A 27,999-nucleotide genomic window follows, 5' to 3' on the forward strand; every position below is an offset into this window, starting at 1 on the left:
AGGGAGGTGCCCTTGGTCACTTTGAAAATCTGTACTCTAGGTGCTAGGCATTTCTGTATATCCTTCAGAGCATCCCTGGCCCATAATTGTTAGAAGGTTTCAGTGTCCTGCCTCTAAGACATTGGTTCTCAAACCTTGATGAGCACGAGAATCAAGCTGAGAAATCTTTTATTTATTTTCATTTGTTAAATGTTTTTCTTTTATGTTTTGCTGTGTCGAGTCTTCGTTGCTTTGTGTGGCTGTTTCTGGTTGCAGCAGGCGGGGGTTGCTCTCCGTCATCGTGCACGCTGCTCATTTTAGTGGCTTCTCTTGTGGCGCACAGGCTGTAGGTGCCCCGGCTTCAGGAGTGGCAGCACATGGGCTCGGCAGTTGCCGTTCGTGGGCCCGAGAGGACACAAGCTTCAGTAGTTGTGGCACTCGGGTTCATAGTTGCGACTTGTATGCTCTGGAATGCTGAGTAATTGTGGGACACAGACTTAGTTGCTTCACAGCGTGTGGAGTCTTCGCAGACCAGGGATCGAACCTGTGTCCTCTGCATTGCAGGTGGATTCTTGTTGGCTCTGCCACCAGGGAATTCCAAGCTGAAACTCTTTTAAATGGAGATATCTAACCTGTGGGCCTCAGACCTGAATCAAAAACTATGTCTATGAAATTTGTTGCTGTGAATTTTTATAACCATTGAGAGTGAATATTGAGACCAGCCCCTGATACTTAGCCATAGAAGTTATCCTGCCTTCTCAGGGCAGCCAGATATCAGCTGCCAGATAAAGAGCAGAAAAGGTTAAAGAAGATTTGAAGTTTGGAGAGTTTTGTTGTCTTTTGTTTGTCTACCTTTGTGTCATTCAGCTTATAGGTGGCATCTTCTGCTTTAGTGATTTGAAAGGCAAATCAAAAAAAGTTAAAACAAACCAAAATATCAAAATGAGGGGTCAAGGTTAAGTGATAAGCCAAAAAACAGAGAAAAGTGTTTTCTAAGCTCTTTTACATTCCTCATTCTATATTCCCTTATCAGTTCAGTTCAGTTCAGTCGCTCAGTTGTGTCCGACCCCGTGGACTTTGCGACCCCATGGACTGCAGCACGCCAGGCCTCCCTGTCCACCACCAACTGCCAGAGTCTACTCAAACTCATGTCCATTGAGTTGGTGATGCCATCCAACCATCTCATCCTCTGTCATCCCCATCTCCTCCTGTCTTCAATCTTTCCCAGCATCAGGGTCTTTTTAAACGAGTCAGTTCTTCTCATCAGGTGGCCAAAGTATTGGAGTTTCAGCCTCAGCATCAGTCCTTCCAGTGAACACCCAGGACTGATCTCCTTTAGGATGGACTGGTTGGATCTCCTTGCAGTCCATGGGGCTCTCAAGAGTCTTCTTGACTACCACAGTTCAAATGCATCAATTCTTCAGCACTCAGTTTTCTTTATAGTCCACTCTCACATGCATACATGACCACTGGAAAAACCATAGCTTTGACTAGATGGACCTTTGTTGGCAAAGTAATGTCTCTGCTTTTTAATAAGCTGTCTAGGTTGGTCCCTTATAGAATAATATAAAAGCTGTTATTTAAGGAGAAAACCCCTCTGCCAAAATAGCTTTCTCACACTACAGATCTATAATCAGTTCTCTGCTCTTCTAAAATCCAGAAGGGCCCGAAATTCTTTTTCATAAGTTTGTAAAGAGTTTATTTTCTGGCACAAGTTTATCCATGGAGCATGTTGCTATTTCTCATCTTTATTTTACCCATTTAGTGTGAATACTTGAGTTTTGCTGAAGAATTACTGACTTTCATTACTTTGTGTGGACTTTCCACGTGGTGCTAGTGGTAAAAGAACCCTCCTGCCAGTGCAGGAGACCTTAAGAGACACGGGTTCAGTTCCTGGTTTGGGAAGATCTCCTGGAGGAGGACATGGACTGGACCACTCCAGTATTCTTGCCTGGAGAACCCCATGGACGGAGGAGCCTGGCGGGCTGTGGTCTGTAGGGTCGCACAGAGTAGGACGTGGCTGAGCGACTTAGCACGCATGGCTTGGTGCTGCCTCAGAACCTGCTGGCAGTGGTGTGTGTGTACAAACACACACTCACTCTCACACACATACCATATTACTTTACTAAAAAGCTGAAGCAGTTCTGAAACACTTGGCTCCAAGTGTTTTAGATAAGGAATTGTAGTTCTGTGCTAGAAATTCTGCCAGGTGAGATAAATTGGAGTTAAATTAATATAGAGAGTATGTACATAGCTTTATACTAACTTGTATTTGTTTAGTCCATGCTGGGTTGTTTTATTTTTTATTACTTTTGTTTTTGCCTGTGCTGGGTCTCCATTGTGGTGCCCAGACTTCTCACTGCAGTGGCCTCTGTTGTAGAGCTCACGCTCTCGGCACATGATTTCAGTCGCTGCAGCGCATGAGCTTGATGGTTGTGGCCCACGGGCTCTAGAGCGTAGGCTCAGTAATTGTGGCTCATGGCCTCAGCTGCTCCACAGCATGTGAAATCTTCCTGGATCAGGGATCAAACCCTTGTCCCCTGCATTGGCAGACAAATTCTTATCTACTGCACCACTAGGGAAATACTGTCCAGGCTGTTTTAATATTTGATTTTTATGTTGGAGTTACACTGACTGTTTACCTTTGGATTTTTTTTTTAACCTTTTTATTTTTTTCCTTCTAGTTTTATCAAGATATAATTGTCATGTAACACTGTATAAGTTTAAGGCATATAACATATTGATTTGACTTACATACGTTATGAAATGACCATCATAGTAAATGTAGTGCCCATCCGTCATCTCATATAGACACAAAATTAAAGAAATTTAAAAAATTTTTCCTTGTGATGAGAACTCCTAGGATTTATTTTCTTAACAACTTTCATATAGAACATACAGCAGTGTTAATTATATGTATCATGTTGTACATTATATTCCTAGTACTTATCTGATAACTATGGAAGTTTATACCTTTTGACTGCCTTTATCCTGTTCTCCCTTACCCCGTCTATTACTCATGTACATGTGGAATCTAAAACACAAAATACATGAACAGACATAACAAAACAGAAACAGTTTTAGATACTTCCAATCTTAATGTAGCCATGTGACTTTAGATAATTCACCTAAACTAGTAGATTCAGTTGCTTTTTCAGTAGGAGGCAAGATGGTGTAATGTAGTGGTTAAGATTTCCTGGTTTCAAAACCAGCTCTGCACTTACTGGTTGTACAACCTTGACCTATTTAATTTTGTTAAGTAAACAGATTAATGTTACCTGTTTTATAGGTTCGTCATGAAGAACAAATAAGTACACTTAAAATTTTTAAAACAGTGCTTGGCATCTGGCTAGGGCTGTAAATATAAAAGTTCTGCTATTCTTGTATCTTCACCTTTTATCTTAGTACTTGCATATGATAAGGACTCAATAATATTTACTGGATTGAATGCATTTCCTAAAATCCTTATTGTATTAACCTTGGTAACAGAGACAGTTGTCACTGCTTGGACTGCCGGTGTGGTAAATGAAATGTTTCTGATATTTGCTTAATCCTTCTTTCTCTCTCTCTCTTTCAATTTCATTTTTTTTTCCTCCCCAGAGTCAAACAGGCGTGTCACTGGAGGGGCTATGCAGCTGTCCTTTACACAGCTGACTATAGACTACTATCCTTATCACAAAGCAGGTTTGTGTAACAGTTTCTTTAAATTACGTAACTCTTGCTTTTAAATTTTATAGCCTATCTATTGCATTTGTTTTTATTTAATTTTTTAAGGAGAAAAGAGATCAATATTTTTTCCCCTGGCCAGTATCTTATAAAGAAAATATAATTGCCATAGAAAACATTCATGTAGTTTATGTTGAGGTTTATGTAGATTATTAGCAAATATAATTGTTAGAAATTGAGAAAGATTAGAATATAGAAGACTACATTTGTACTGTATTGTATTTTGTTAGCTGTGACAAAAGAAAGTTATTAATATGTTTTGCATTTTAAATTATATATATTCAAAAATCAAAAAAGAAAGAAAGCAAAAGGGTAACAGTGATTTTAGTTAAGTTGTAGGATTCCAGGTACCTTTTTTGAAACTTTTCTGTACTTTCTAAATTTCATCAATAGGTAAGATTTAACAGATTCTTTAATAATCAAATATTGATAGGTATTCCCCCTCCCCAAATAATGAAAATGAAAACATGTATGTTTATGGCCAAATTAAGTAATTTGACCTTATATCCATTTTTGCATTTTGGTGGTATATGACTTTTATTTTTTAATTCATACAAATAAGGAAAAACAGATAGCTATAAAGAGTTTTCTAGGACTTTTAAAACATGATCAAATTTTTCTCTTCATAAATTTCAATCTCCCAGTATTGTTCATTTCTGTGTTAGTACCTGATAGAATTTAAAGATTGTGGTATTTAGAGTTTTGTTTGAAGGACTTTGTGTTACTTTGTCTGTCCTCCTGATTCATTGGTTACTTACATATATTGAATATAATTTTTACCATAGAAATCTTTCTTATTTGCAAGGTAAAACTTGTAGTCATAAAGTAGATTTTATTTTCTTAACCCTTTTACGTAGATATTACTTCTCTTAGTTGCTACAAACAGACTTAATAATCCTGATTTAAAATTTTTCCTCCAAAGATATATACATATCAGTATATCAGCAGTTACTTTACCACATGTCTCTGGTGAAGAACCTTTTTTTCTGTGAGGTATTTTCCAGGATTCTGTCTAATGGGGTTAGGCCGGGTGGGTGAGCATTTAATGAAGCTTGACCGCCAGTGCTGCTGCTTATCGAAACTTGAGTAATGGTCTGCTAAGCCTGGGTTCTAGATACAAATCCTCCCTGATGATTTTCTTTTGATACTCTCCCTCAGTTCTAAATATTTTACTCATATTTTGTGGGAAGATGTCTACTACTAATGTCTGTAGTCGGTGAAAGCTTCAAATTTATTGGAAGATTAAAGAATCCCTTGAGAAAATGAATATATTACTAGAAGCTTTCAGTTCAGTTCAGTTCAGTTGCTCAGTCGTGTCTGACTCTCTGTGACCCCATGGACTGCAGCACGTCAGGCTCCCTCTCCATCACCAACTCCCAGAGCTTGCTCAGACTCATGTCCATCGAGTCGGTGATGCTATCTAACTATCTTATCCTCTGTCATCCCCTTCCCCTCCCACCTTGAGGCTTTCCAGGCATCAGGGTCTTTCCCAGTGATCAGTTCTTCGCATCAGGTGGCCAAAGTATTGGAGTTTCAGCTTGAGCATCAGAAGCTTTGCTATAATGGAATATGTGAAAAGTGCATTTTTCAGTGAAATACTTGTTATTCATTTTACAGGAGATAGTTGTAATCATTGGATGTGTTTTAGTGATGCAACCAAAACAAAAAATGGATGGGCCAACGAATTATTACATGAATTTGAGTGCAACGTGGAAATGCTTAAACAGGCTGTGAAGGATCATAATGTAGGTTCACCTCCTAAATCCCCAACACATGCCTCTCCCCAGCACACACAAACAGGTATTTTACCTTAACAACATTATGTCACTCCCCTAATACTAATTGTGTATGTGTATATGTGAGGATGTATGTGTATGTTCACCATATGATATTTTCTGTAAATAAGTTTTGTGTTTAATTAATGTCTAAGAAACCTGTACCTCATTCAGATCATAGGATTATAGATAGAAGCGCTTTATAAATTAATATGACTAATAGAAGTAATACCCCTGTAGAATATTACAGACTCTTAAGTGACAGGTAGGTTTCTCTTTTTAACAGGAGTTCTACCAAAAGTTATTGTATGAGAGTTTCTTAAGTGTGATATAAGTATGATTCCCGTTTGAAGAATAATCCTCACAAATAAGAAACTAATCATCATAGTAACTTACATTCTTATATCAGTTTATATGTAAAGTGTTTCCACATATGTTATCTTGTTTGAGAAGTTAGGGCTCATGTATATTTCTAGTAGCTGATTAACAACAAAGAGTGACTGTTAAAAATAATTTTACTCTAAATTGAAAGAAATTTTTGTTTCCCACAGAGAAAGATTCAGCTCTGAAAGGGGCTTCCAAAAAGCCTTCAGCGTTATCTCAACAATCCAAAGTGAAGTTAATGTCTAGTTCTGTTGTGGTTAGACTTGCTGATTTCAATATATACCAGGTATGTTTTATTTTTTAAATTAAATCTTCTGATAAACACCTTTAGTATCTCCTGCAAGCAGCTCTTATTAACTGTGCCACCATTTTATTTATAAATATCTTGACCAGCTTTGTGAAATGACTAAATTAGAATAGGAAACACCAATTCATTAATTTTTGTTTGCATGGTTACCCAGAATTGGGCAAAATGTGAGGTTAAGTGCTCAGTTTCCCATACTGCTAAGCCTGTACAAGACTTCTGACACCAACCGTAGGTTTTTGGATTTCCCTGAATGGCCCAATCTGTGGGATATGAATTAGACAATAGGAAGAGAGCCCAGAGTGAAGTTCGAGAGGGCTCCAAGTTCAGAATATCCTTGCCTCCCAGGATGAACATTTAATAATTTGCATGACATATTGCCCATGTAGTTGAATACAGTCTCTATGGGTGGACTTGATTCCAGATGACACAGCCTTCACCCTCTAAATACCACTAAGACTATCAAGTGTGGTCAGTCCCATTCTGAGTCATCTTGTGAAGCATATACTATCAGTTGTGGTCTCAGAGGTCTTCCATGAATAGGAAATTCCAAGAGTTTAGAATTAGCTCCCAGGAGCAGGAACAAAGACCAGACCTCTCTTTGGAGGCCGGATTCCATATTACACAAAGGTTTTCATGGAGGAAACTAAAATACAGTTTTTGCTTAATCAGACTAAGTATTGGCTATCCTGTGAACATTACTTTATAGCTAAGGACTCTGTCCCATTTATACTAACAGTCTTATTCAGGCTATAATTATACAACATGGTCTGATATCCCAATCGTTGAGACCAACACAATAGGGACATGACCCTTTTTTTTTTAAATAAAGGATTTCAAGTATATATTATCATTTATGAATTATTCTGGTATATTTTGATAAATCTATGTCTTTGAAACTTGGCTTTATCTGAAAAGTTTTCATTTTACTTAGTAATTTTTGACTGGGGCCAGTTATGCCCTGCAGGGGACACTTGGTGATGTCTGAGGACAGTTGTCACAACTGGGGGGAGGTTGTCACATCTGGAGGGGGTTGCTGCTGATGTCTAGTGGGTAGAGAGTGATGCTGCTGAACATTCTACAGCCCCCACAGCAAAGAATTATCTGGCCCAGATATCAATGATACCATTTTGGAGATGCATTGATGTAAGAGTTATTTTCTTATTGTACAATTGTCCCTTTCTTAATATTCTATATGTAATGCATTATATTTGAATAAGTTCATATGGAAATGGGGAAGGAGGATCACCTGTAGTCCTGTATGATTAAGGATGAAGGACAATAAAGAAATCCCACATACACAGAGAACCAAAACAGAGCAAAAGTAACTGGAAGAAAATAAGATAGTATGTTCATCCCAGTTTGGAAAACTTTTTAACTATTAAAAAGGAAAAAAACTATTATCTACTAAAATAACTTGACACTCTAGAGTTGAAAAGAATTTGTTTCCATGAGTACATAGAAAAACTTATTAGATAATATAACGGACTGACTTAAATTTAAGAAAACTATACAGATAATCAAAAGTCATCTTGTGATTAGCAATTTATAAAAGGGAAACAAACCAGTGAAGAGTATCTACTTTGTGTGAGAAATATACATGTTTGTTGAATGAACAACAAAAAAAAAACTTTGAGATACATCCCTAGGTCTGCTAATAAGCAAGCATAAATAAATGAATTGATAAGATGCTATCTGTTGAACTTTGGAGAGATTTGTATACATGCTTTTGATATAATTATAATTAGCTGTTTTGTGGAGAGTGAAAGATGTGTAACGTGAATCTTAAAACTAATAGTTTTTTTGGAAGAAAGCTCAGACTGACAGGTGCATTTATAGTTGTACTCTTGTTTTTAAATTTTTATTGTGGTAAAATATATATAACATTTATCATTATAGCCATTTTTAACTGTACAGTTCATTGACATTAAGTATATTCACATTATTGTGTGATTATCACCACTGTCCATCTCCATAATTTTTTTATTATTCTAAACTAAAGGTCTGTATTTAGTTATATTATTTTTCATAATAATGAATTATAGTAAAGAATTATTATGAAATGCGTAGTTGGGAAGTAGTCTAGTCTTTAAAACTTGAATCTTGTCCTGACTCTGCCATTTATATATTTGTACTATCTTACAGAAATATTTTTTGTTGTAAGCCTCAGAGTAGTAAATTTGCAAAGAAATTTGTACAGAATTGAGTTTGTAATTGATGAGAATCCAAAGAGGTTTTGGTTTTATAAGTTGATTTGTATTATTTTAAAACAGTTTAATGTGAAATTAAATATATAATAAAGATTACAGTGGCAGTTAATTATTGGAAATAGTTTTAAGAATTTGAAGTGATGTTTGTGTTGCATAAATCTTTGGTGGAAAGGGCTTTGTTTCATGTTACTTCAATAAACTTAATTTCTTTTTTTAGGTCTCTACAGCAGAACAATGTCGATCTTCCCCTAAAAGTATGATTTCTTGCAATAAAAAATCCCTGTATCTTCCACAAGAAATGTCAGCTGTCTATATAGAGTTCACAGAGTATTACTATCCAGATGGGAAGGATTTTCCAAGTAAGAGCATTCCCTGTTTGGTTTTTGTTTGTTCATTACTCATGAAGTTTTATTTTTCCTTGCTAAGTTTTTGAGTTTTATAAATGTGAAAAAAGAAAAACAAGTCTATTGTTCTTTACCCTTATAATCATTGTGTTTTGTATATAACTCTAGTAGAGCATTTTTACATACTTATTTGTTTCTGTGTTCTTTTTCCTTACTAGCTTGTAGCATCCTTCATATCAAGAACTGTGTACTATTCATGCTTAATTTTATTCCTGAGGTTTGACTCATTTTTGTTCTTAGCAGCTGTTGTTAAATGAAAGAATGAATGAAAGTTAGATTATTTGTAGAATAAGATCAATGTTTTTTCTTTAGTAAAACTCATTTATATTTCATTTATATAAAACTAAATATAGTAAACTGTAATGTAATCATTACATAGTAAACTATAATGTAATGTAATCATTCATTGTAAACTGAATGAAGTTACCTGTTTAGCTATAGAGAATTTGGGAGGCTGGATTTTGATACCCAAATGTATACCTTGGACAACTTTTAGCACTTGTCTTTAGTTAGAAACATTGAATTACATGAATTTTTATTTGTAAGCTACTTTATGACTATACATTTGTGTTCTTTGCTGTTGTCTCAGTTCATCTGATTCTTCAAACAAAAATTTGCCTTTGTTCATGTAGTACCTTTTTCATTATTTTGGTTGAAAATCATAGTTGAAAAAAGTGTTTAAATGAAATGGCTTATGTTATTTTTAATTTTATTTATTTTTTTTTTTCTCTTTTCTTTTTTTTTTAATTTTTAATTTTAAATGGGTTAGTTTTTAAGTGGAACTCCAAATTCTCTGGGCTACTTAGCCCATTTGTTTACTATTCACTTAATATAGGTTTTTAGTTTCAAAGGGAATTTCTGATGCTCATGTCTTTTTTGTAAAAAAGAAGATAGCCTGGAAATTACTTTGAAAAAAAAATCAGACTATTTTATTTCAATCCTCATTTGTACCAATTGTTTAGGATCCAATCCTTACCATCTTCATGCTTTTCAGTGGTCTTTTTGTATGTTTCAAATGTGTTTTCTCTTCTACCTTCTTGACAGAAACTGAAAATTAAGATAGGTTAAGGCATTTGTTCAGCACCTCATAAAGAATAAAGTGGCACAGCTGAAACTCAAGTATAGGTTTTCTAAATCAAAATTCTTCCCACCCCATCCCATCCTCACCCCCAAATTGTATTTCACTGCCCTCCAGTTGTTTACAGTCATTTATCTGTAATTGGATAATCCCTTTGTTTCCAACACCCCCCATTGTTTTCCTTAAATAATGTCTCATTCATTGAACTAGTAATTTTTCTTCAGAGTAAAGCCTATAGTTTCCAAGATTTCTGACTTCTAATCTAGGTTTATTTTTATCAGTTTTGTTAATGTGCACCAAGGAAATTAAAATATTCTATAATCTATACATTTTCTTTTGATAAAAATATAAAATTCCTTCACAGCAATTTGAATCTGAGCTCCCTAATATTTAGGAGTGAAACTGGTTGGTTATGTTTAGCTACTTTTAACTTTTTATTATGGAAAATTTCAAACATATACAGAAATAAAGAGCATGACATTGAATCCCTATGTACAGGGATTCGTTTGCAGTTCTCACATTTCATCTTTCTGTTAAGTGCTCCACCTTTAAAAATGTATGATCTTTTCTTAATGATTGTAAATATTACATGCATTCATTATATATTGTATATAAAGGACCCCCCCCCCCCCCAAAAAAAAATGCCCTGGAACCTACAGTTTAGAGAGAACTTCTGCTAATAAAAGTGTTATCAGTTTGCTAAGGCTACCATAATAGAATACTACAGACCGTGGTTTAAATAACAGAAATCTGTTTCCTCACAGTTCTAGAGGCTGGAATTCTAGGTCGAAGTGTCGGCATGGTTGTTTCCTCGGAGACCTCTCTTCATGGCTTCTAGATGGTTATCTCCACACATGGTCTTTCCTGTCTGTGTCCATTTTCTAGTCTCTCATTATCACACCTGTCATACTGGACTAGGGCCCACCCCTATAAACTCATTTTGACCTTAATTGAGTTTTTAAAAGGCCTATCTCCAAATACAGTTATTCCTGAGGTATTTGGAGTTAGAACTTCAGCTTATCTATTTGAGGGGATGCATTTCAGACCATGACAATAAGTATAGTGTTGTTAGTCCTGTTTTTGAATGTATGCATTTGTTTAACATACTTGATTTACATTCTGACCTTTCCCTTTAATGATCCTAGTTTTCTACAAGTTTATTTTAAATATCTTTAATAGCTACGTGATAACCTAGTTCTAGTTCTAACAGAGCCCTGTTAGAGACTGCATATAGCTCTTTTCACTGTTTAGTGTACTGAGTTTCTTCCTCTGTCCCAGATCTGCGGTCAGAGTTCTTCTGTTCTTCTGGACTACATTTACTCTCTAGTTCTCTCTGTGACTGCCATTATCACTAATCTATATTTGAGATTCCCTCTTCTTTTTTCCCCAATGTGATTACCTCAGCAGCTCACCTCCTTACTATCCTTGAAGATAAGCACCTCCACATCCCCGATAAGATGTCTCTGTTGTACTTTAATTTTTCTACTTTCATATATGTCTCTTGTAATCACCCCTGAACTCTTAAAGGAAAGATCTGTGACCTTTTTTATATTCTTTGTGCCTAATACAATACAGTAAATGTAGTTGGCTTCTTTAAATCTGCTGAAAGAAAGTAAATGAATGAAAGAAAACAAATCCTCTTCAAGACATTGTTACAATGTCATTTCTCTACTGGTATCTCACACCTTGTGTTTATTTTCCTTAAATTAGCATACTTTAAAAGTTCTAGATATTCATACTGTTTGTTTTGGTAAAAGTAAATAGGCCTGAAATTTTGGAATAAAAGATCTTCATCAAAATACTCTGAAAATGATAATGGCTTTTATGAAGCAATAGATACAGATTTCAGGGAGTGATACACTCTAATTATGAATATTAGTTTAACATAAATTAGCACTAAAACATTTATTCAACCCATAAGAGTCCAATGTTTTGGAGGATCTATGAGTGTATTTGTTTGATTATTCAAGATATACTTAATTTTTTACTTGGTACCAGATACTGTTCTAGGCTTAGGATTAAGTGGAGAATAGAACTTGTGAATTGTCCCTCCTCAAGGAGAACTGTCTCACTTAGCACTTTCATAAGAAATTAGTCATTAGGCTTGGTTCTTTCATTTTAGAGAACTCAGATTAAGTCAGGTAGTAAATCGTTGTAGAAATACGTGACTGAGGATCACAACTTTGATGTGATACTTTGAGCAAGAAGGTAAAATTTTTGAAGTTTGCTTCAAAATATTAGGGAAAGAAATCCAAACAATACCTCTTATTTATGCAGTCAGATTTAGATCAAACTGTATATTTTTCTATTAGTGAAGCATTGAAGAGGTTTCCTGTCTCTCCAGACATGTTTGCTACCATCCCCTTCCAGATATAGTATCACTTAAATTTTGTAAATAACACTGTAAAATATTTTAATGTCAATGTGGGAAGAATGAAGCTTAAACATGTATTTTCTGTTCTCAGGGAAGATTTAGAACTATCGGTTTATTGAAAATCTTTCTAAATTTTTTTTCTCCGCAGTTCCATCTCCCAACCTTTATAGCCAGCTGAATGCACTACAGTTTACTGTGGATGAAAGAAGTATTTTATGGTTAAATCAGTTTGTGTTGGATTTAAAACAAAGTCTTAATCAATTTATGGCTGTGTACAAGTTGAATGACAATTCAAAATCTGATGAGCATGTTGATATTCGAATCGATGGCTTAATGCTAAAGGTACCATATAAACAAGTGGCTGTGAGAATAAAACCATTTTTACAGAAGAAAAGTTAACAGCATTGTCATTTCCAGGATTTAAGATGGGTACTCAAATATAAGTCAACTTCATTGCAATCTTAATTTTAATTTTAATCTGTTTTCAATTATAGAAGCTTTAAGGGACTGCTTCCTCTCTCTTCCCCATTCTTTCTTTCTCTACTTTTCTTCTTTTTTTATTTTTTCCACTGCTCATCCATTTGGAGGTGAGCAGTGGAGATCAGTTGTTTTTTCTTTGTACTTTGTTTTATTTTTGACTACACTGGGTCTTCGTTGCTGTGCTCAGGCTTTCTCCAGCTGCCGTGAGGGGGGCCTACTCTTATTGAGGCTGCAGGCTTCCCAGCGTGGCGGCTTCTCCTGTCCAGAGGGTGGTTTGTAGGCGCCTGGGCTGCAGTAGTTGCAGCGTGTGGGCTCCGTGGTTGTGGCTCACAGCCTCTCCAGCGTGGGCTTCAGTGCTTGCGGCGCATGGGCTTAATTGCCTGGCAGCATGTGGAATCTTCCTGGACCAGGGATTGAACCTGTGTACCCTGCATTGACAGGTGGATTCTTAGCTACCACACCACCAGGGAAGTCCTAAATGTCATTTTTTCCCCCTGCTTCTTACCAGAGCTGATAAAAAATTTTTTAATAAGGGTAAATAATACAGTGAAGTTTTAAAATTGTGTCTGGGCTTTAGTTGTTGCATTTATTCTGTTATTAACGTCTAGAGGTAATGGAAAGTTCCTTTTTATTGCCACCAGGTAGTTGATAATCAGAATTCCATGGATATTTGAACTTTAAAGGAAGGAAGCTAAAAAAAACGATAGTATAGTTTGAACTCTTTGTTGTAAATATTTTGAAGACTGGGCTTTATTATCTGTAGAAAATAATTTTGGTAAATAGTTTGACCTATACTCCTATGTTTATTTTCTTAATAGTTTTCTCCCAAATAAATTACTCAAATGACAATTATCCAGTCATTCCATTTACTTATCTAGTGATCCTCTAGATCACTTGAATTTAAAATATCATGACAAAAAATTCTCTTTTCCAAACTTGGCACTTAGATACTCAGGGCATAGTATATATACACACACTCAGGGCATACTAAACATTTAATAATTTATTTACTTGATTTAATTCAGTTTTGTCCCTTTTATTTTGTGATAGTCTACAAATATCTGTGTTATGTACATCTTTCATTGTGGTTTTTTTCCCCTTTGGTTCTTTTCTTAGTTGTTAATCATTTAAGCCTTTTTTATTTGGTTTAATAAGATTTGGGGGGAGAGAATATTTTATGTCAGGATAGAAAAATACTGTTTTGGGGGAGAAATGTCAAAAAAGGATTTCTATGCTGTCACATTACTTTACCTTCAAGCTGGGTGGATTTGTAAGTCAGCCTAGATTAGTTTTTTTTTTTTCTCTTCTAGTTTGTCATTCCTTCTGAAATGAAATCTGAATGCCATCAAGATCAACCACGTGCAATTTCTATTCAGAGTTCTGAAATGATTGCTACAAATACAAGACACTGTCCAAACTGTCGACATTCTGATTTAGAAGCTTTATTTCAAGACTTCAAAGACTGTGATTTTTTCAGTAAAACATATACCAGTTTCCCCAAATCTGGTGACAATTTTAATATTTTGCATCCAATCTTCCAGAGACATGCTCATGAACAGGATACCAAACTGCATGAAGTTTATAAAGGCAATGTTACCCCCAAGTTGAATAAACACACTCTTAAAACCTCGGCTGCCACGGATGTTTGGGCTGTGTACTTTTCTCAATTTTGGATAGATTATGAAGGGATAAAAAGTGGAAAAGGACGACCAATCAATTTCGTAGATTCCTTCCCTCTTTCCATCTGGATTTGTCAACCAAAAAGGTATGCAGTGTCACAAAAATCACTGCAGACTTGTAATCAAACCTCTCTAAATACATCACAAAGTGAATCTAGTGATCTGACTGGCCGATGGAAGCGAAAAAAGCTCTTGAAGGAGTATTACAGTACAGAATCTGATCCCTTGACCAATGGTGGTCAGAAACCTTCTTCAGATACATTTTTAAGATTTTCTTCACCATCATCAGATGCAGATATTCATGTCCTGGTTCATGTTCATAAACATGTCAGTATGCAAATCAATCACTACCAGTATTTGCTCTTGCTTTTCCTACATGAGTCACTTATTTTGCTTTCAGAGAATTTAAGGAAAGATGTAGAAGCTGTGACTGGTAGTCCAGCTAGTCAGACATCTGTTTGCATCGGAATTTTACTTAAAAGTGCAGAAGTGGCTCTTTTGCTACATCCTGTGGATCAAGCAAATACTCTTAAGTCTCCTGTTTCTGAAAGTGTGAGCCCAATGGTTCCGGATTATTTGCCTGCAGAAAATGGAGAATTTTTGTCTTCAAAAAGAAAACAAGTTAGTAGTGGAATAAATCAGATTAGAAGTATAACTCTTAATCATATGTCAGACAACAGATCTATGAGTGTTGACCTTAGCCATGGCCCTTTGAAGGATCCTTTGCTTTTTAAATCAGCTAGTGATACAAATCTGCAAAAAGATACTTCTTTTCTGGATTATTTATCAGATAAAAATTTAGGGAAAATAAGTGAAGATGAAAGTAGTGGAATTGTTTGCCAGAGTGGCTCAGGAGAAATTGGATCAGAAACAAATGGCAAAAAGGATTCATCTTACACAGATTCAAATAGTGTCTTAAACTACAGAGAGGATTCAAGTATACTGTCATTTGATGATGGTGGTAATCAGAACATACTTTCAAATAGTTTAACTAGTAAAAGAAGTGAAACCATAGAGTCAATCTTTAAGGCTGAAGATTTGCTTCCAGAAACAGCATCACTGTCTGAGAATGTGGAAATCAGTAAAGAAGAAGCACCCACCATCAGAACACTCAAATCGCAGTCATCCTTAAGGTAATGACTTACTGTTGGATTTGGATTGGGAGTTTGTTTAATTGTGTGTGTGTGTGTGTGTGTGTGTGTGCATATGCACGCACAACACACAAGCATGTGCATGTGCTTTGGACAGAAAACCATGGTAAATGAGGCATTGTTAAAATTAGCACATGGAAAAATAAGTTTTTAAGAACATGAAAATACTTTGAGCTTATCCTTAGATAATATGATTTTAAAACTTTGTGTATATTATATATATATATATTTTTTTTTTGTTTGACGTATTCTTTAGAAAGTATCCTTGTCCTTTTACGTGACGTTCTTCTGGTGCTGTTGTTTGTTAACAGTGGAAAGCCTAAGGACCGTTGCCCACCCAACTTGGCTCCACTCACTGTTTCTTGTAAGAACATGAGAAGAAGCCCCTCACAAACCTCCCTGGACACCATTTCACTTGACAGCATGATGTTGGAAGAACAGTTATTAGAAAGTGATGGAAGTGATAGTCATATATTTTTGGAAAAAGGTAAAGCAATACAATTTAAGAATTTATATACACACAAATCCTAGAAGTGGCATTTAAGGTTTTTTTAGTTATACTGAGCAGTCAGTTATAGCCTAAAAAGATTTATTTATACACACATACACACACAATACAAAGAACATTGTACCTAACTTCCTAATAGTTGTTCTAGTGCTTCTTTTGACCACATACTCCTTCCTTTTTATGGTCGATGTTTAGCAGTTATTTATATATAGTCATTTAGATCATAAAGTTATTTATATATAATCATTTAGATCATAAAATCATTTAGATCATTAATGCTGCTAGCCTCTATCACAGGGACCCCTGTATCTGGAATTTGATTAGATTGGCTTAATTTTGCATGATGAATTCTCAACTATGACTGTAATTTTTCCAGTCTATGTGGTTCTATGACTGTAATTTTTCCAGAACGGATCTGTTGATTGCTATAACCAGAATTCTCCTTCATACGTGATAGTGTATGATGGAACTACATGATTCCCCTATTTTATTCAGAAGCAACGAATGCCCCAGTACAGACCATTAGGAATGACTTAGTATTAGACATCCCCATCACTAAGACATTGGGGACTTTGTGAACAGGAATAAAACTGTGGACTGTAGCCAGAGAATAGTTGCCTGTACAGACCTTAAAGTTTCAGTTCAGTTCAGTCGCTCAGTCGTGTCTGACTCTTTGCGACCCCATGAACCGCGGCACGCCAGGTCTTAGGAATTACTTTGCATATGAATAGTAAAAGCCTGTTGATACAGTTGAAAACGGCTTAGGTTAGGAAAGGCTCATAGCTTTAGAAACTGAAGCGTGGATAAATTCCTGTCCAGGTAAGAAGTAATAGAGGCAAATTTGGATCTCAATTGGTCTGACTCAGGAACCTAAGCTTTTAACCAACCAGTATGCTATGCCAGCACCCCAGACTTGGGAAATGGTTACTGTATGTAAACAAAAAGCTCTTTTATAGGCCATTCACAGTAATCTTCTTCCCAGCATACTTTACCAGTTAAATATAGATGAGGTGCTGATAGGGGTCATAGAAATGTATTCTTGATTCAGATAGCTCTATTGCCTAGTTCTCTTGCCCCCGTCAAGGCTTAAGATTCTACTTCAATAGAAGATTTCTGTTTTGTGATCAAATGATGCTTCAAAAACAGTGTTCCTGTAGAAAACATCTCCATTTATTCTTAGAAAGTATCAGTGATTTTTTTATTTCTGAAAATTAAATAATAAAAGTGACTACCTCTCAATGTGGAAAATTTGGAAAATATAAACTACTACAATTTGGAGAATAACCCAAAAGTCCCACAATCTAGAGATACCAATTGTAATTTATCTTGTAAATGTATATATATATTTCCATACATGTATATATAGTATCACTCCATATATATGGTTTTCAGCCTGTTTTTTTTAACCAGTATTAAGTTATTAAATTGTCATAAGAATGTACCCTGACCTTTTAATTGTTTCCCTGATATTGGATGTTTAGATTGTTTTTAGTTTTTTTTCACAGCTATAAGATGCTATAATTAGTATCATTGTTCATTAATTTTTATCAGTTTTATTTCTAATAACTGCCTTAGAATACATTCTATCTGTAGACTGTTTTTAGGATCTTGAAAAATACAAGGGCATTTGATTTTATGTGTAATGCTTAAATGATATATGACTATGTATTCATAGTTCTCTTTAACTGTAATAAGTTTCTTTCTGTTAAAGGAATTATTCTCATTAGGAAAGGACTTATTTTTTCTGTGTTTTGTTTTAGTTTTATAAGAAATATATGAGTTCTTTCTCATTTAAGAAAGCATCAGATGTCATGGAAATATCTAGAGTAAAAATTTAAGGTATCACTGTAATACCACTGTTACTCTGCCCTTGATACCGTTCCCCATTCTGGAAACAGCTACCGTTGACTTTTGGTATATATAATTCCAGACATTTTTCTTTGTGTTTTTATGTACATGTTGGTATGTTTACATGGCTTCCCGGTGGCTCAGATGATAATGAATCTGCCTCAGTGTAGGAGACCCAGGTTCGATCTCTAGGTTGGGAAGATCCCTGGAGAAGGGAATGGCTAACCACTCCAGTATTCTTGCCTAGAGAATTCTATGGACAGAGGAACCTGGCAGGCTACAGTCCATGGCGTCACAAAAAGTCGGACATGACTGAGGGACTAACTCTTTCACTTCACTTTCATGTATGTTTCCACATATGAACACTAACACACACAAACACACACACATTTACATACACATATATATTGTGAATTTGTATTTTTGAACATATATACATATTTATAAACGAACAAACCTATAGCTAGACTGCCAGCCCACCACAGATTTCAAACTAGTCTCCCCAGTTTTTTTTCATTTCATAGGCAGAATATTCTTTTAAAATGTGTATATTATCATGTCAGTTTCCACTTTAGTCCTGATACGTTTTAACTGCTGTAAGGCTGTTGATTTAAAAAGAAGCCTAATGTTGCTGACAGTGCTCTGTGTGACCTGGCCCCAGCTTGCATTTCTGCTGTTTCCCGTGTGCTTACTACCCTTAAGTTGTACTGTAATATTTACTGTATAGTATATGTCAGTCTTTCTGTCAGTCTCTTTACTAGGACAGACTTCCTCAGTCTTTGTACCTGTGCCTGGAATATTCTTTTTTCTTTCTTTTTACTTTATCTTAAATATTACTTTCTTAACCTCTGGCAGTGTTAGGAACTCCCTGTGAAATGTGGGAATTTATTCATACTACAATTTTTATTTATATGCATTTCTCCAACCTAAAAATCATTTTATTTATCCATTCAATAGGTAATTTATTGAACACCTACTTGCTTTGTTAGGCACTGAATTAGAACCTGATTATATATAGTAGTAAATATAATAATAAAAATTATTACAAAGAAAGACAAATACTATATGATTTCACTCATATTGTGGGTTATATTTTTTAAAGAACAAAATGAAAACAGAGCAAAAACAAGTTTATAGATAGAGAAAGCAGATTGGTTGTTACCAGAGGGCAAGGGGATGGGGAAATGGTCAAAATGGATGGAGGAGATCAATTTTATCATTATGGATGGTAAACTAGTCTTTTGATGGTGCACTTTGTAGTGTACACAGATGTCAAATTATAATGTACATCTGAAAAAAAGAAATTTTTAACAAGCTGCTTGCAAGCTACATTCAGAAGAATGTTCTTTCAGTGAATGAAAGTGATACTCATTCTATAATGCATTTAGTGAAGTGTTATGAAGACTTAAGATCAAGATGTTTATAACAACAGCAAAGTAAAGCTTTGTAAAATGCTGTCATGTAAGCAAAAGGGTTTAGAGAATGACTGACTTGATTGTTTTGTCATTCAGTGAATTAATCCTTGAAATCATTTTTAGAATTACTAGCTTTTCTTTTTTTTTAAATATAAAGTCAGAATCCAGGCATGATTGAAGTGAAAAAAAAAAAAGAGGCTTTGTTTTGTGTCTTTGGCCCGTCTCATTTTTCTAGATTCATTTTCATTTCAATAATTCTTTTTTATGGTATTTCTAAAAAGTGTTGATCTGTTATGAACACAAATTTTTAAAAATTATCTTTTACCATAGGGAGTTTGAGATATATTAAAAAAGAGCTCATTGAGGAATTAAGGCAGGTTGGTAAGGATGGAAAACAATCACATTGACGATAGTAGTATTAACTTCATGTAGAAGAACTGTAGGGTACTGAAAAGGGAAATGAAATGGGCAGACTGGGATCACTGAATGTTGGATAGAACAGAGGAGGCAAAGCTGGCTGACCAGGAGCGGCCAGTAACGCCAGCACCACCCCTGCAATGGGAAGAACACAGACTGGGTGGCTGCGGTGGACTTCTTTAATACTAAGTTTAGGGTTTAATATCTCTGACACCTTATTGTGGAAAGTTATTTCTTACTTTTTGCTGACTAACTGCAATTTAATTTTTCTTTGCTTCTTGTCTTCTTAAATAAGACTATGCTTAAGAAAGAGTTGAAGGAACAGTCCATTTTGGTTAGATAAATGTAACATTATTGGATCATGTATAAACTGATTTTAATTTATCAGTTTATTTTTATCTTATTTCAGGTATTAAAAAGAATTCAACTACAAATTACCCGAGCCCAGCAGATCAGACAAATGCCAGTGCAAACCTACAGAATTACGGTGAAACCTCTCCAGATGCCATCAGTACAAATTCAGAGGGTGTTCAAGAAAGTCATGATGACCTGGTAATCTTTTCAGAGACATTCTATGAAGAGAACTGCCACCAACTTTATCTCATATTCAATGTGTACCCATTTATGGGCACTGATATGTAAAAATAATTGACTGAGATTGTGGGTAATTTACTTTGTTCTTCCTCCTCTTGACATTTTTCCTTCACTCTTACTGAATTGTTATTCTCTGAATTTCATTTTTCTAAATTTTTTTAAAAAATTGTGTTGAAGAGGAAAGATTCTATCTTTTTTCCATTCTTTGTGTTTTGACCTTTATTTTAATTTGATTAAATCTACTGTGAAAAAGTTTGATAGTAAGGATGGTAGTCAGTCCTTATGAGGGGCTGTCTACAAAAGAAATGTTACTGGTTTATTTCAAGCCCTCTTCACCTAATGAAGTATTCTTATAGATGCCTTAGAAAATGTGTTCAGCTTTTAATGAAAAGCTAATGAAAAATATATAACAAAACTGTCATATATTTAATCTTTGTGACCCAAAACAATTCTCTTGACTGAGCAGAAAGAAAGGAAGTGGAAGTTTATAACCGTAATATAATAACTGCTTTCTGTTGGTCACAAATATATTTTTATTTTATTAAGTCACAGTTGTATTTTTAGAGGTTATAGTAGTTTCCTGTGTTTTTCCTAAATTTTGTTTTGAATTATTTGGTATACTAATATTATTTATGCAATCCTTTTTAGATGTCAGTTGTGGTATTTAAAATTACTGGTGTTAATGGGGAAATTGACATCCGAGGTGAAGATACGGAAATCTGTCTTCAAGTGGACCAAGTGATACCAGATCAGTTAGGCAATATCAGTTTACGGCATTACCTTAGTCATCGTCCAATAGGTAAGACTTTAATGTGATTTAAGCTTGTTTTCTTTTTTAATATATATGTCAGCAGCATTTCTACCTTTGATGTAAATAAATTCAAGGAAAATGATATTTATTTATAATGATGCAAAAGATTTATTTTTTTAGATTATCATATTTCCATAAAGTACTTTAAGTTATTAGAAACACAATCTATTGAAGAGGTACTCTCTAATTTCTTTTTGTTTCTGCTAAGTTCCGTCTTTAATTTTTTGAGTCTTCCCATTCTTTGAAATGATAGATTTGAGAAAACTAAGATTTTTTCTACATGACAAGAGTAACCCTAACCCTAACCCTAACCCTAACACACTGGATGGTAATCCTGAAAGGTCAAAGTTAGTTCAACACCAGAATAAGTGTCAATTTTTGTATTCCATTGTCTTGTTGTTGTTAAGTTGCTTGGTCACGTCTGACTCTTTGTGACCCTATGCACTACAGCAAGCCAGGCTTCCCTGTTCTTCACCATCTCCTGCAGCTTGCTCAAACTCATGTCCACTGAGTCGGTGATGCCATCCAACCATCTCATCCTCTGTTGTCCCCTTCTCCTCCTGCCTTCAATGTCTCCCAGCATCACAGGGTCTTTTCTAATGAGTCGGCTCTTTGCATCAAGTGGCCGAAGTATTGGAATTTCAACTTCAGCATAGTCCTTCCAATGAATATTCAGGACTGATCTCCTTTAGGATGGACTGGTTGGATCTCCTCGCAGTCCAAGGGACACTCAAGAGTCTTCTCCAACATCACAGTTCAAAAGCATCAGTTCTTCAGTGCTCAGCCTTCTTTATAGTCCAACTCTCACATCCATACATGACCACTGGGAAAACCATAGCTTTGACTAGATGGACCTTTGTTGGCAAAGTAATGTGTCTGCTTTTCAGTGCACTATGTTTGTCATAGCTTTTCTTCCAAGAAGCAAGTGTCTTTTAATTTCATGGCTGCAGTCACCATCCATAGTGATTTTGGAACCCAAGAAAATAAAGTCTGTCACTGTTTCCATTGTTTCCCCATCTGTTTTCCGTGAAATGATGGGACCAGATGCCATGATCTTAGTTTTTTGAATGTTGAATTATCTTGCTTTATTTTCCGTTATCTTGCTTATAAGCAAGTATTTCCTGAGTCTGGTGTTATACTTGATACTTGGTAAAATCATGTATCCTGTTCTTTTGGGTTTTCATTCTAAGATCAACACATTCTCCTAAGTACAGAGGGATATAAGCAAAAAAACATGTCGTGTATGACGAGGAATGATACATTAAATCATTCCTTTTTCAAGCTTTATATGGAATTATCACTCATAGTTTTCAGTCATTTAAAGACCTGAATTTATTAAAATAATTATGCTGAGAAATTTAAATGACAGTGTTCAGTTTTTTTAATCTTTTGAAAAGTCACTTAGCTGTAATATTTTTCTTTGCTACATGTACAGAATGCTATATCTGATATAATACATGTTGAAATACATGCAATCCTGCATGATATCAAACAAACATGCTATCACCTCACATCCTGGGAATCGCAGGTAAATGTGTATTTGTCTACAAACCAGCATCATAGAAGAAAGTTACCTCCTGATTTTTTCTATGTGTAGGCCTTGCAGTTTACAATGTATCTCCTAAAAAGAAATTCAAGAATTTCGTATTAGGAAATGTCAATCCCAATAGCATACAAAATGAAAGAAGCTAAGTATTCAATATATGTAGTTGGAAAGATTTTATAGTAGATGAAAAAACAACAAAAAAAGATGGAATGTAAAATTTCAAAAGCTAAACCCTGTTCTATACCCAACCAGACACTTTTTTGCACAGTTTTTTGCTTTATACCCCACTTATTACCATGTCCTATTGCTTTGCTTCATCTTGTTTCTAACTGTAGAAATTATTTTGAAATACCTTGTATGTATGGGTTATACAGGCAGTACTGTCTAATACCTTAATATATATATATATTTTTTTACAGCTGTCTTGGTTTAAAAATAAACAAAATAACAAGAAAGGAAAGGGAAAGAGAATAAAGGGAAAAGGAGAAAAAAAAAGTTTAGCTTGAACATTTAAGACATTAATAAGCCATATGAACAAAGATTGTAATTTGATCTACAGTTTATATACACTGTCACTCTGACATGAACAGTTAAAATTATAAAGTTGTTTTTGGTTTTGTTTCAGTTTTTCTATAATAATGTGTAGAGTTTGGATCCCTTTCATGGGAAGCCTTTTTAAAGTTTCATGGCATAAGAGGTAGTAGGGAGAAGTGATTTTGTTTTAATTCTGCTCTAAATACTCTTTTTATTCGAAATGATTTATGACTCTCAGGGCCCTGGAGTGAGTATATCTGTGTGTGTGTGTAGATAGACATATGTAGTTATAATATAGATAGATAAAAGGCAAAATAAAATCACACTTACCAAGTTATTTGTTTTGAATTGTTCTTACTGTTAAATAGAAAAGTTAGTTAACTCTTGGTTTTCTTGGTACAGGAAAGAACATTAACCACTGTGAGTTTGTGGCCATTTCTTTTACTTTCTATTTTTTTTTTTTTTTTACTTTCTATTTTTAAAAATTAAAAATACGTGATTTCTTAATTGTTTAAAGAATTCTTAGAAAGTTTTGTTATTTTTTTTCTTTTTGTCCACACCATGTGGCTCATATTCTCTGATCTGGGATGGAAGCTGGCCCCTGGCAAGTGTTATTAAGTGGACCACCAGAATTCCCTGGGAGTCTTTTTGAGTTATTCTGATATCTATACTATTTATTTTGAATCTTAGCAATTAGTGCTAACATTAATGAAATGTCATTTTTTATCTGAAATAAAAGTTTTAAAACAACTCTCCACTTTGTGTTGTGTAAGGAGATCTATCCTTGGTGCATAGATATACATATCTTTAATTTCTCGCACCCTTCTCCCTTTCATAAATATGTATACATTTGACTTCTGTAAGACTAAAGTATTCACATACATACTGAGGGAAAATAAACATCTTTTCATCATGAATTTCATTAGTGGGTCCTTCTTATAAGGGTCCATGGGACAGATAATCTCAATAAATGAAATAGTTTCACCTTTCCAGAACAGTTTGTTTTTCTCTCATGGGTTGTATGAATTGTGAAACTGATTGTATTTTCCCTTTGCTATTAGAAAGCTGTTTTTGGTCTACCTTTGGCACAGAAATTTAGATCACGTATTTTGAGTTAACAGCCTTACTACCTGTCTTACTTTTCCGTTCCCTGCTTATTTTTAATTCTGATGGTGCCACGTGCCTGGTGCCTCTTATTCTTTTTGGAGCTGGATAATGTAAAATAAAGAAAAATATTTACTTACCATGAGGGCCAATTCTCTTAAGAAGTTCCACTACGAACTTTTATTTTTAAAGCTATTCTATGGAAAAAAATAAGTAAATAAAGCTATTCTATGGGTGCTTTATTGAAATTAAACAGAACTTTTTTTTTTTTTTATTAGTTGGAGGCTAATTACTTCACAACATTTCAGTGGGTTTTGTCATACATTGATATGAATCAGCCATAGATTTACACGTATTCCCCATCCCGATCCCCCCTCCCACCTCCCTCTCCACCCGATTCCTCTGGGTCTTCCCAGTGCACCAGGCCCAAGCACTTGTCTCATGCATCCCACCTGGGCTGGTGATCTGTTTCACCATAGATAGTATACATGCTGTTCTTTTGAAATATCCCACCCTCACCTTCTCCCACAGAGTTCAAAAGTCTGTTCTGTATTTCTGTGTCTCTTTTTCTGTTTTGCATATAGGGTTATCATTACCATCTTTCTAAATTCCATATATATGTGTTAGTATGCTGTAATGATCTTTATCTTTCTGGCTTACTTCACTCTGTATAATGGGCTCCAGTTTCATCCATCTCATTAGGACCGATTCAAATGAATTCTTTTTAACGGCTGAGTAATATTCCATGGTGTATATGTACCACAGCTTCCTTATCCATTCATCTGCTGATGGGCATCTAGGTTGCTTCCATGTCCTGGCTATTATAAACAGTGCTGCAATGAACATTGGGGTGCACGTGTCTCTTTCAGATCTGGTTTCCTCATTGTGTATGCCCAGAAGTGGGATTGCTGGGTCATATGGCAGTTCTATTTCCAGTTTTTTAAGAAATCTCCACACTGTTTTCCATAGCGGCTGTACTAGTTTGCATTCCCACCAACAGTGTAAGAGGGTTCCCTTTTCTCCACACCCTCTCCAGCATTTATTGCTTGTAGACTTTTGGATAGCAGCCATCCTGACTGGCGTGTAATGATACCTCATTGTGGTTTTGATTTGCATTTCTCTAATAATGAGTGATGTTGACCATCTTTTCATGTGTTTGTTAGCCATCTGTATGTCTTCTTTGGAGAAATGTCTGTTTAGTTCTTTGGCCCATTTTTTGATTGGGTCATTTATTTTTCTGGAATTGAGCTGCAGGAGTTGCTTGTATATTTTTGAGATTAATCCTTTGTCTGTTTCTTCATTTGCTATTATTTTCTCCCAATCTGAGGGCTGTCTTTTCACCTTACTTATAGTTTCCTCTGTTGTGCAAAAGCTTTTAAGTTTCATTAGGTCCCATTTGTTTAGTTTTGCTTTTATTTCCAATATTCTGGGAGGTGGGTCATAGAGGATCTTGCTGTGATTTATGTCGGAGAGTGTTTTGCCTATGTTCTCCTCTAGGAGTTTTATAGTTTCTGGTCTTACATTTAGATCTTTAATCCATTTTGAGTTTATTTTTGTGTATGGTGTTAGAAAGTGTTCTAGTTTCATTCTTTTACAAGTGGTTGGCCAGTTTTCCCAGCACCACTTGTTAAAGAGGTTGTCTTTTTTCCATTGTATATCCTTGCCTCCTTTGTCAAAGATAAGGTGTCCATAGGTTCGTGGATTTATCTCTGGGCTTTCTATTCTGTTCCATTGATCTATATTTCTGTCTTTGTGCCAGTACCATACTGTCTTGATGACTGTGGCTTTGTAGTAGAGCCTGAAGTCAGGCAGGTTGATTCCTCCAGTTCCATTCTTCTTTCTCAAGATTACTTTGGTTATTCGAGGTTTTTTGTATTTCCATACAAATTGTGAAATTATTTGTTCTAGTTCTGTGAAAAATACCGTTGGTAGCTTGATAGGGATTGCATTGAATCTATAGATTGCTTTGGGTAGAATAGCCATTTTGACAATATTGATTCTTCCAATCCATGAACACGGTATGTTTCTCCATCTGTTTGTGTCCTGTTTGATTTCTTTCATCAGTGTTTTATAGTTTTCTATGTATAGGTCTTTTGTTTCTTTAGGTAGATATACTCCTAAGTATTTTATTCTTTTTGTTGCAATGGTGAATGGTATTGTTTCCTTAATTTCTCTTTCTGTTTTTTCATTGTTAGTATATAGGAATGCAAGGGATTTCTGTGTGTTAATTTTATATCCTGCAACTTTACTATATTCGTTGATTAGCTCTAGTAATTTTCTGGTAGAGTCTTTAGGGTTTTCTATGTAGAGGATCATGTCATCTGCAAACAGTGAGAGTTTTACTTCTTCTTTTCCTATCTGGATTCCTTTTACTTCTTTTTCTGCTCTGATTGCTGTGGCCAGAACTTCCAACACTATGTTGAATAGTAGTGGTGAGAGTGGACACCCTTGTCTTGTTCCTGATTTCAGGGGAAATGCCTTCAATTTTTCACCATTGAGGGTGATGCTTGTAAACAGCGCTTTTTGAACTTGAGTCCTTATAGCTCTGTAAACCACCTCAAATTCTTTTTGGGAAAAAGGGCAAGGCATAAGTAAATATAAATATAAACATAAACATATCTGTATTTCCTTTGGTATAATTGTAGTTTTAAGATTATAATTCAACAGTAACATTTTAATGAGGTCTTCTCTATTTTTCTTTCCAGTTATTTAAGGGCTCAATTTTAATAAAGAACAAACAAAACTTCAGACTTTTATCACTTCTTGAAAAGTGGTTTGGATCACTTTAAATGCCATGACTATTTCTTCATAGCAGTTGTCTGTTATATTATAAATGTATAGATATGTACACACTCAAACACACTCAAAATACCTGAGTTGTGAATCATGTCAGATTTATACTGTGGCATGTTTTTGTATGTTTTGTATTTACAAACAAATAAAAAATATAGACAGCATTATTGCAGTAGAAGATTGTCTATAAAAATGGAAATTAGGGAAACTAGGGTTGAATATGTGTTATATTACTCAGTTATGTCCAACTCTTTGCAACCCAAATGGACTGTAACCTGCCAGACTCCTCTGTTCATGGAATTATCCCAGCAAGAATGTTGGTAGGGGTTGCCATGTTCTTTTCCAGGGGATCTTCTTGATCCCTTCCAGGGATCTAACTCTCATCTCCTATGGCTCCTGCATTGGCAGGCGGAGTCTTTAGCACTCAGTGACCTGGGAAGCCATGTGTTACATGTGAACTGTAAATATAATTTAAATTAAAAATACATATTAAAATTTTAATCTATTATTGCTTTAATGCTATTCAAAGTGACAGTGGCCTCTTAATGACAAATAATTGAGAGTGACTTTTGAGTTGTAATATAAAGTTACAATTTTTATTTGTTCTTTTTTCATAGGTTCGGATCATAAAGCTGTAGTTCATTCTAAATCCTCTCCTGAGATTACTCTGAGATTTGAAAGTGGGCCTGGTGCTGTAATACACTCTTTGCTTGCAGAAAAGAATGGATTTCTGCAATGCCATATAGACAACTTTAGCACTGAGTTTCTTGTGTCTTCTCTTATGAATATTCAACATTTTTTGGAAGATGAAACAGTCGCAACAGTGATGCCAATGAAAATACAAGTTTCTAACACAAAAATAAATTTAAAAGTATGTTAACAAAT

General features: G+C 35.0%; 1 protein-coding gene across 2 annotated transcripts in view; it reads left to right on the forward strand.

The window, feature by feature from the left end:
• The window catches only part of UHRF1BP1L (UHRF1 binding protein 1 like), an 80,193-nt gene that overhangs the window by 41,140 nt on the left and 11,054 nt on the right, over positions 1-27,999 (forward strand). For both annotated transcript variants that reach the window (XM_043880874.1, XM_043880875.1), the window contains 10 exons: positions 3,580-3,663; positions 5,323-5,505; positions 6,032-6,150; positions 8,596-8,737; positions 12,383-12,576; positions 14,025-15,526; positions 15,856-16,031; positions 20,142-20,284; positions 20,975-21,125; positions 27,732-27,985. In XM_043880874.1, the coding sequence (XP_043736809.1) occupies positions 3,580-3,663; positions 5,323-5,505; positions 6,032-6,150; positions 8,596-8,737; positions 12,383-12,576; positions 14,025-15,526; positions 15,856-16,031; positions 20,142-20,284; positions 20,975-21,125; positions 27,732-27,985 (2,948 nt within the window). The remainder of the gene's footprint in view (positions 1-3,579; positions 3,664-5,322; positions 5,506-6,031; positions 6,151-8,595; positions 8,738-12,382; positions 12,577-14,024; positions 15,527-15,855; positions 16,032-20,141; positions 20,285-20,974; positions 21,126-27,731; positions 27,986-27,999) is intronic.

This window comes from Cervus elaphus, chromosome 22, assembly GCF_910594005.1.
Source record: "Cervus elaphus chromosome 22, mCerEla1.1, whole genome shotgun sequence".
NCBI lineage: Eukaryota > Metazoa > Chordata > Mammalia > Artiodactyla > Cervidae > Cervus > Cervus elaphus.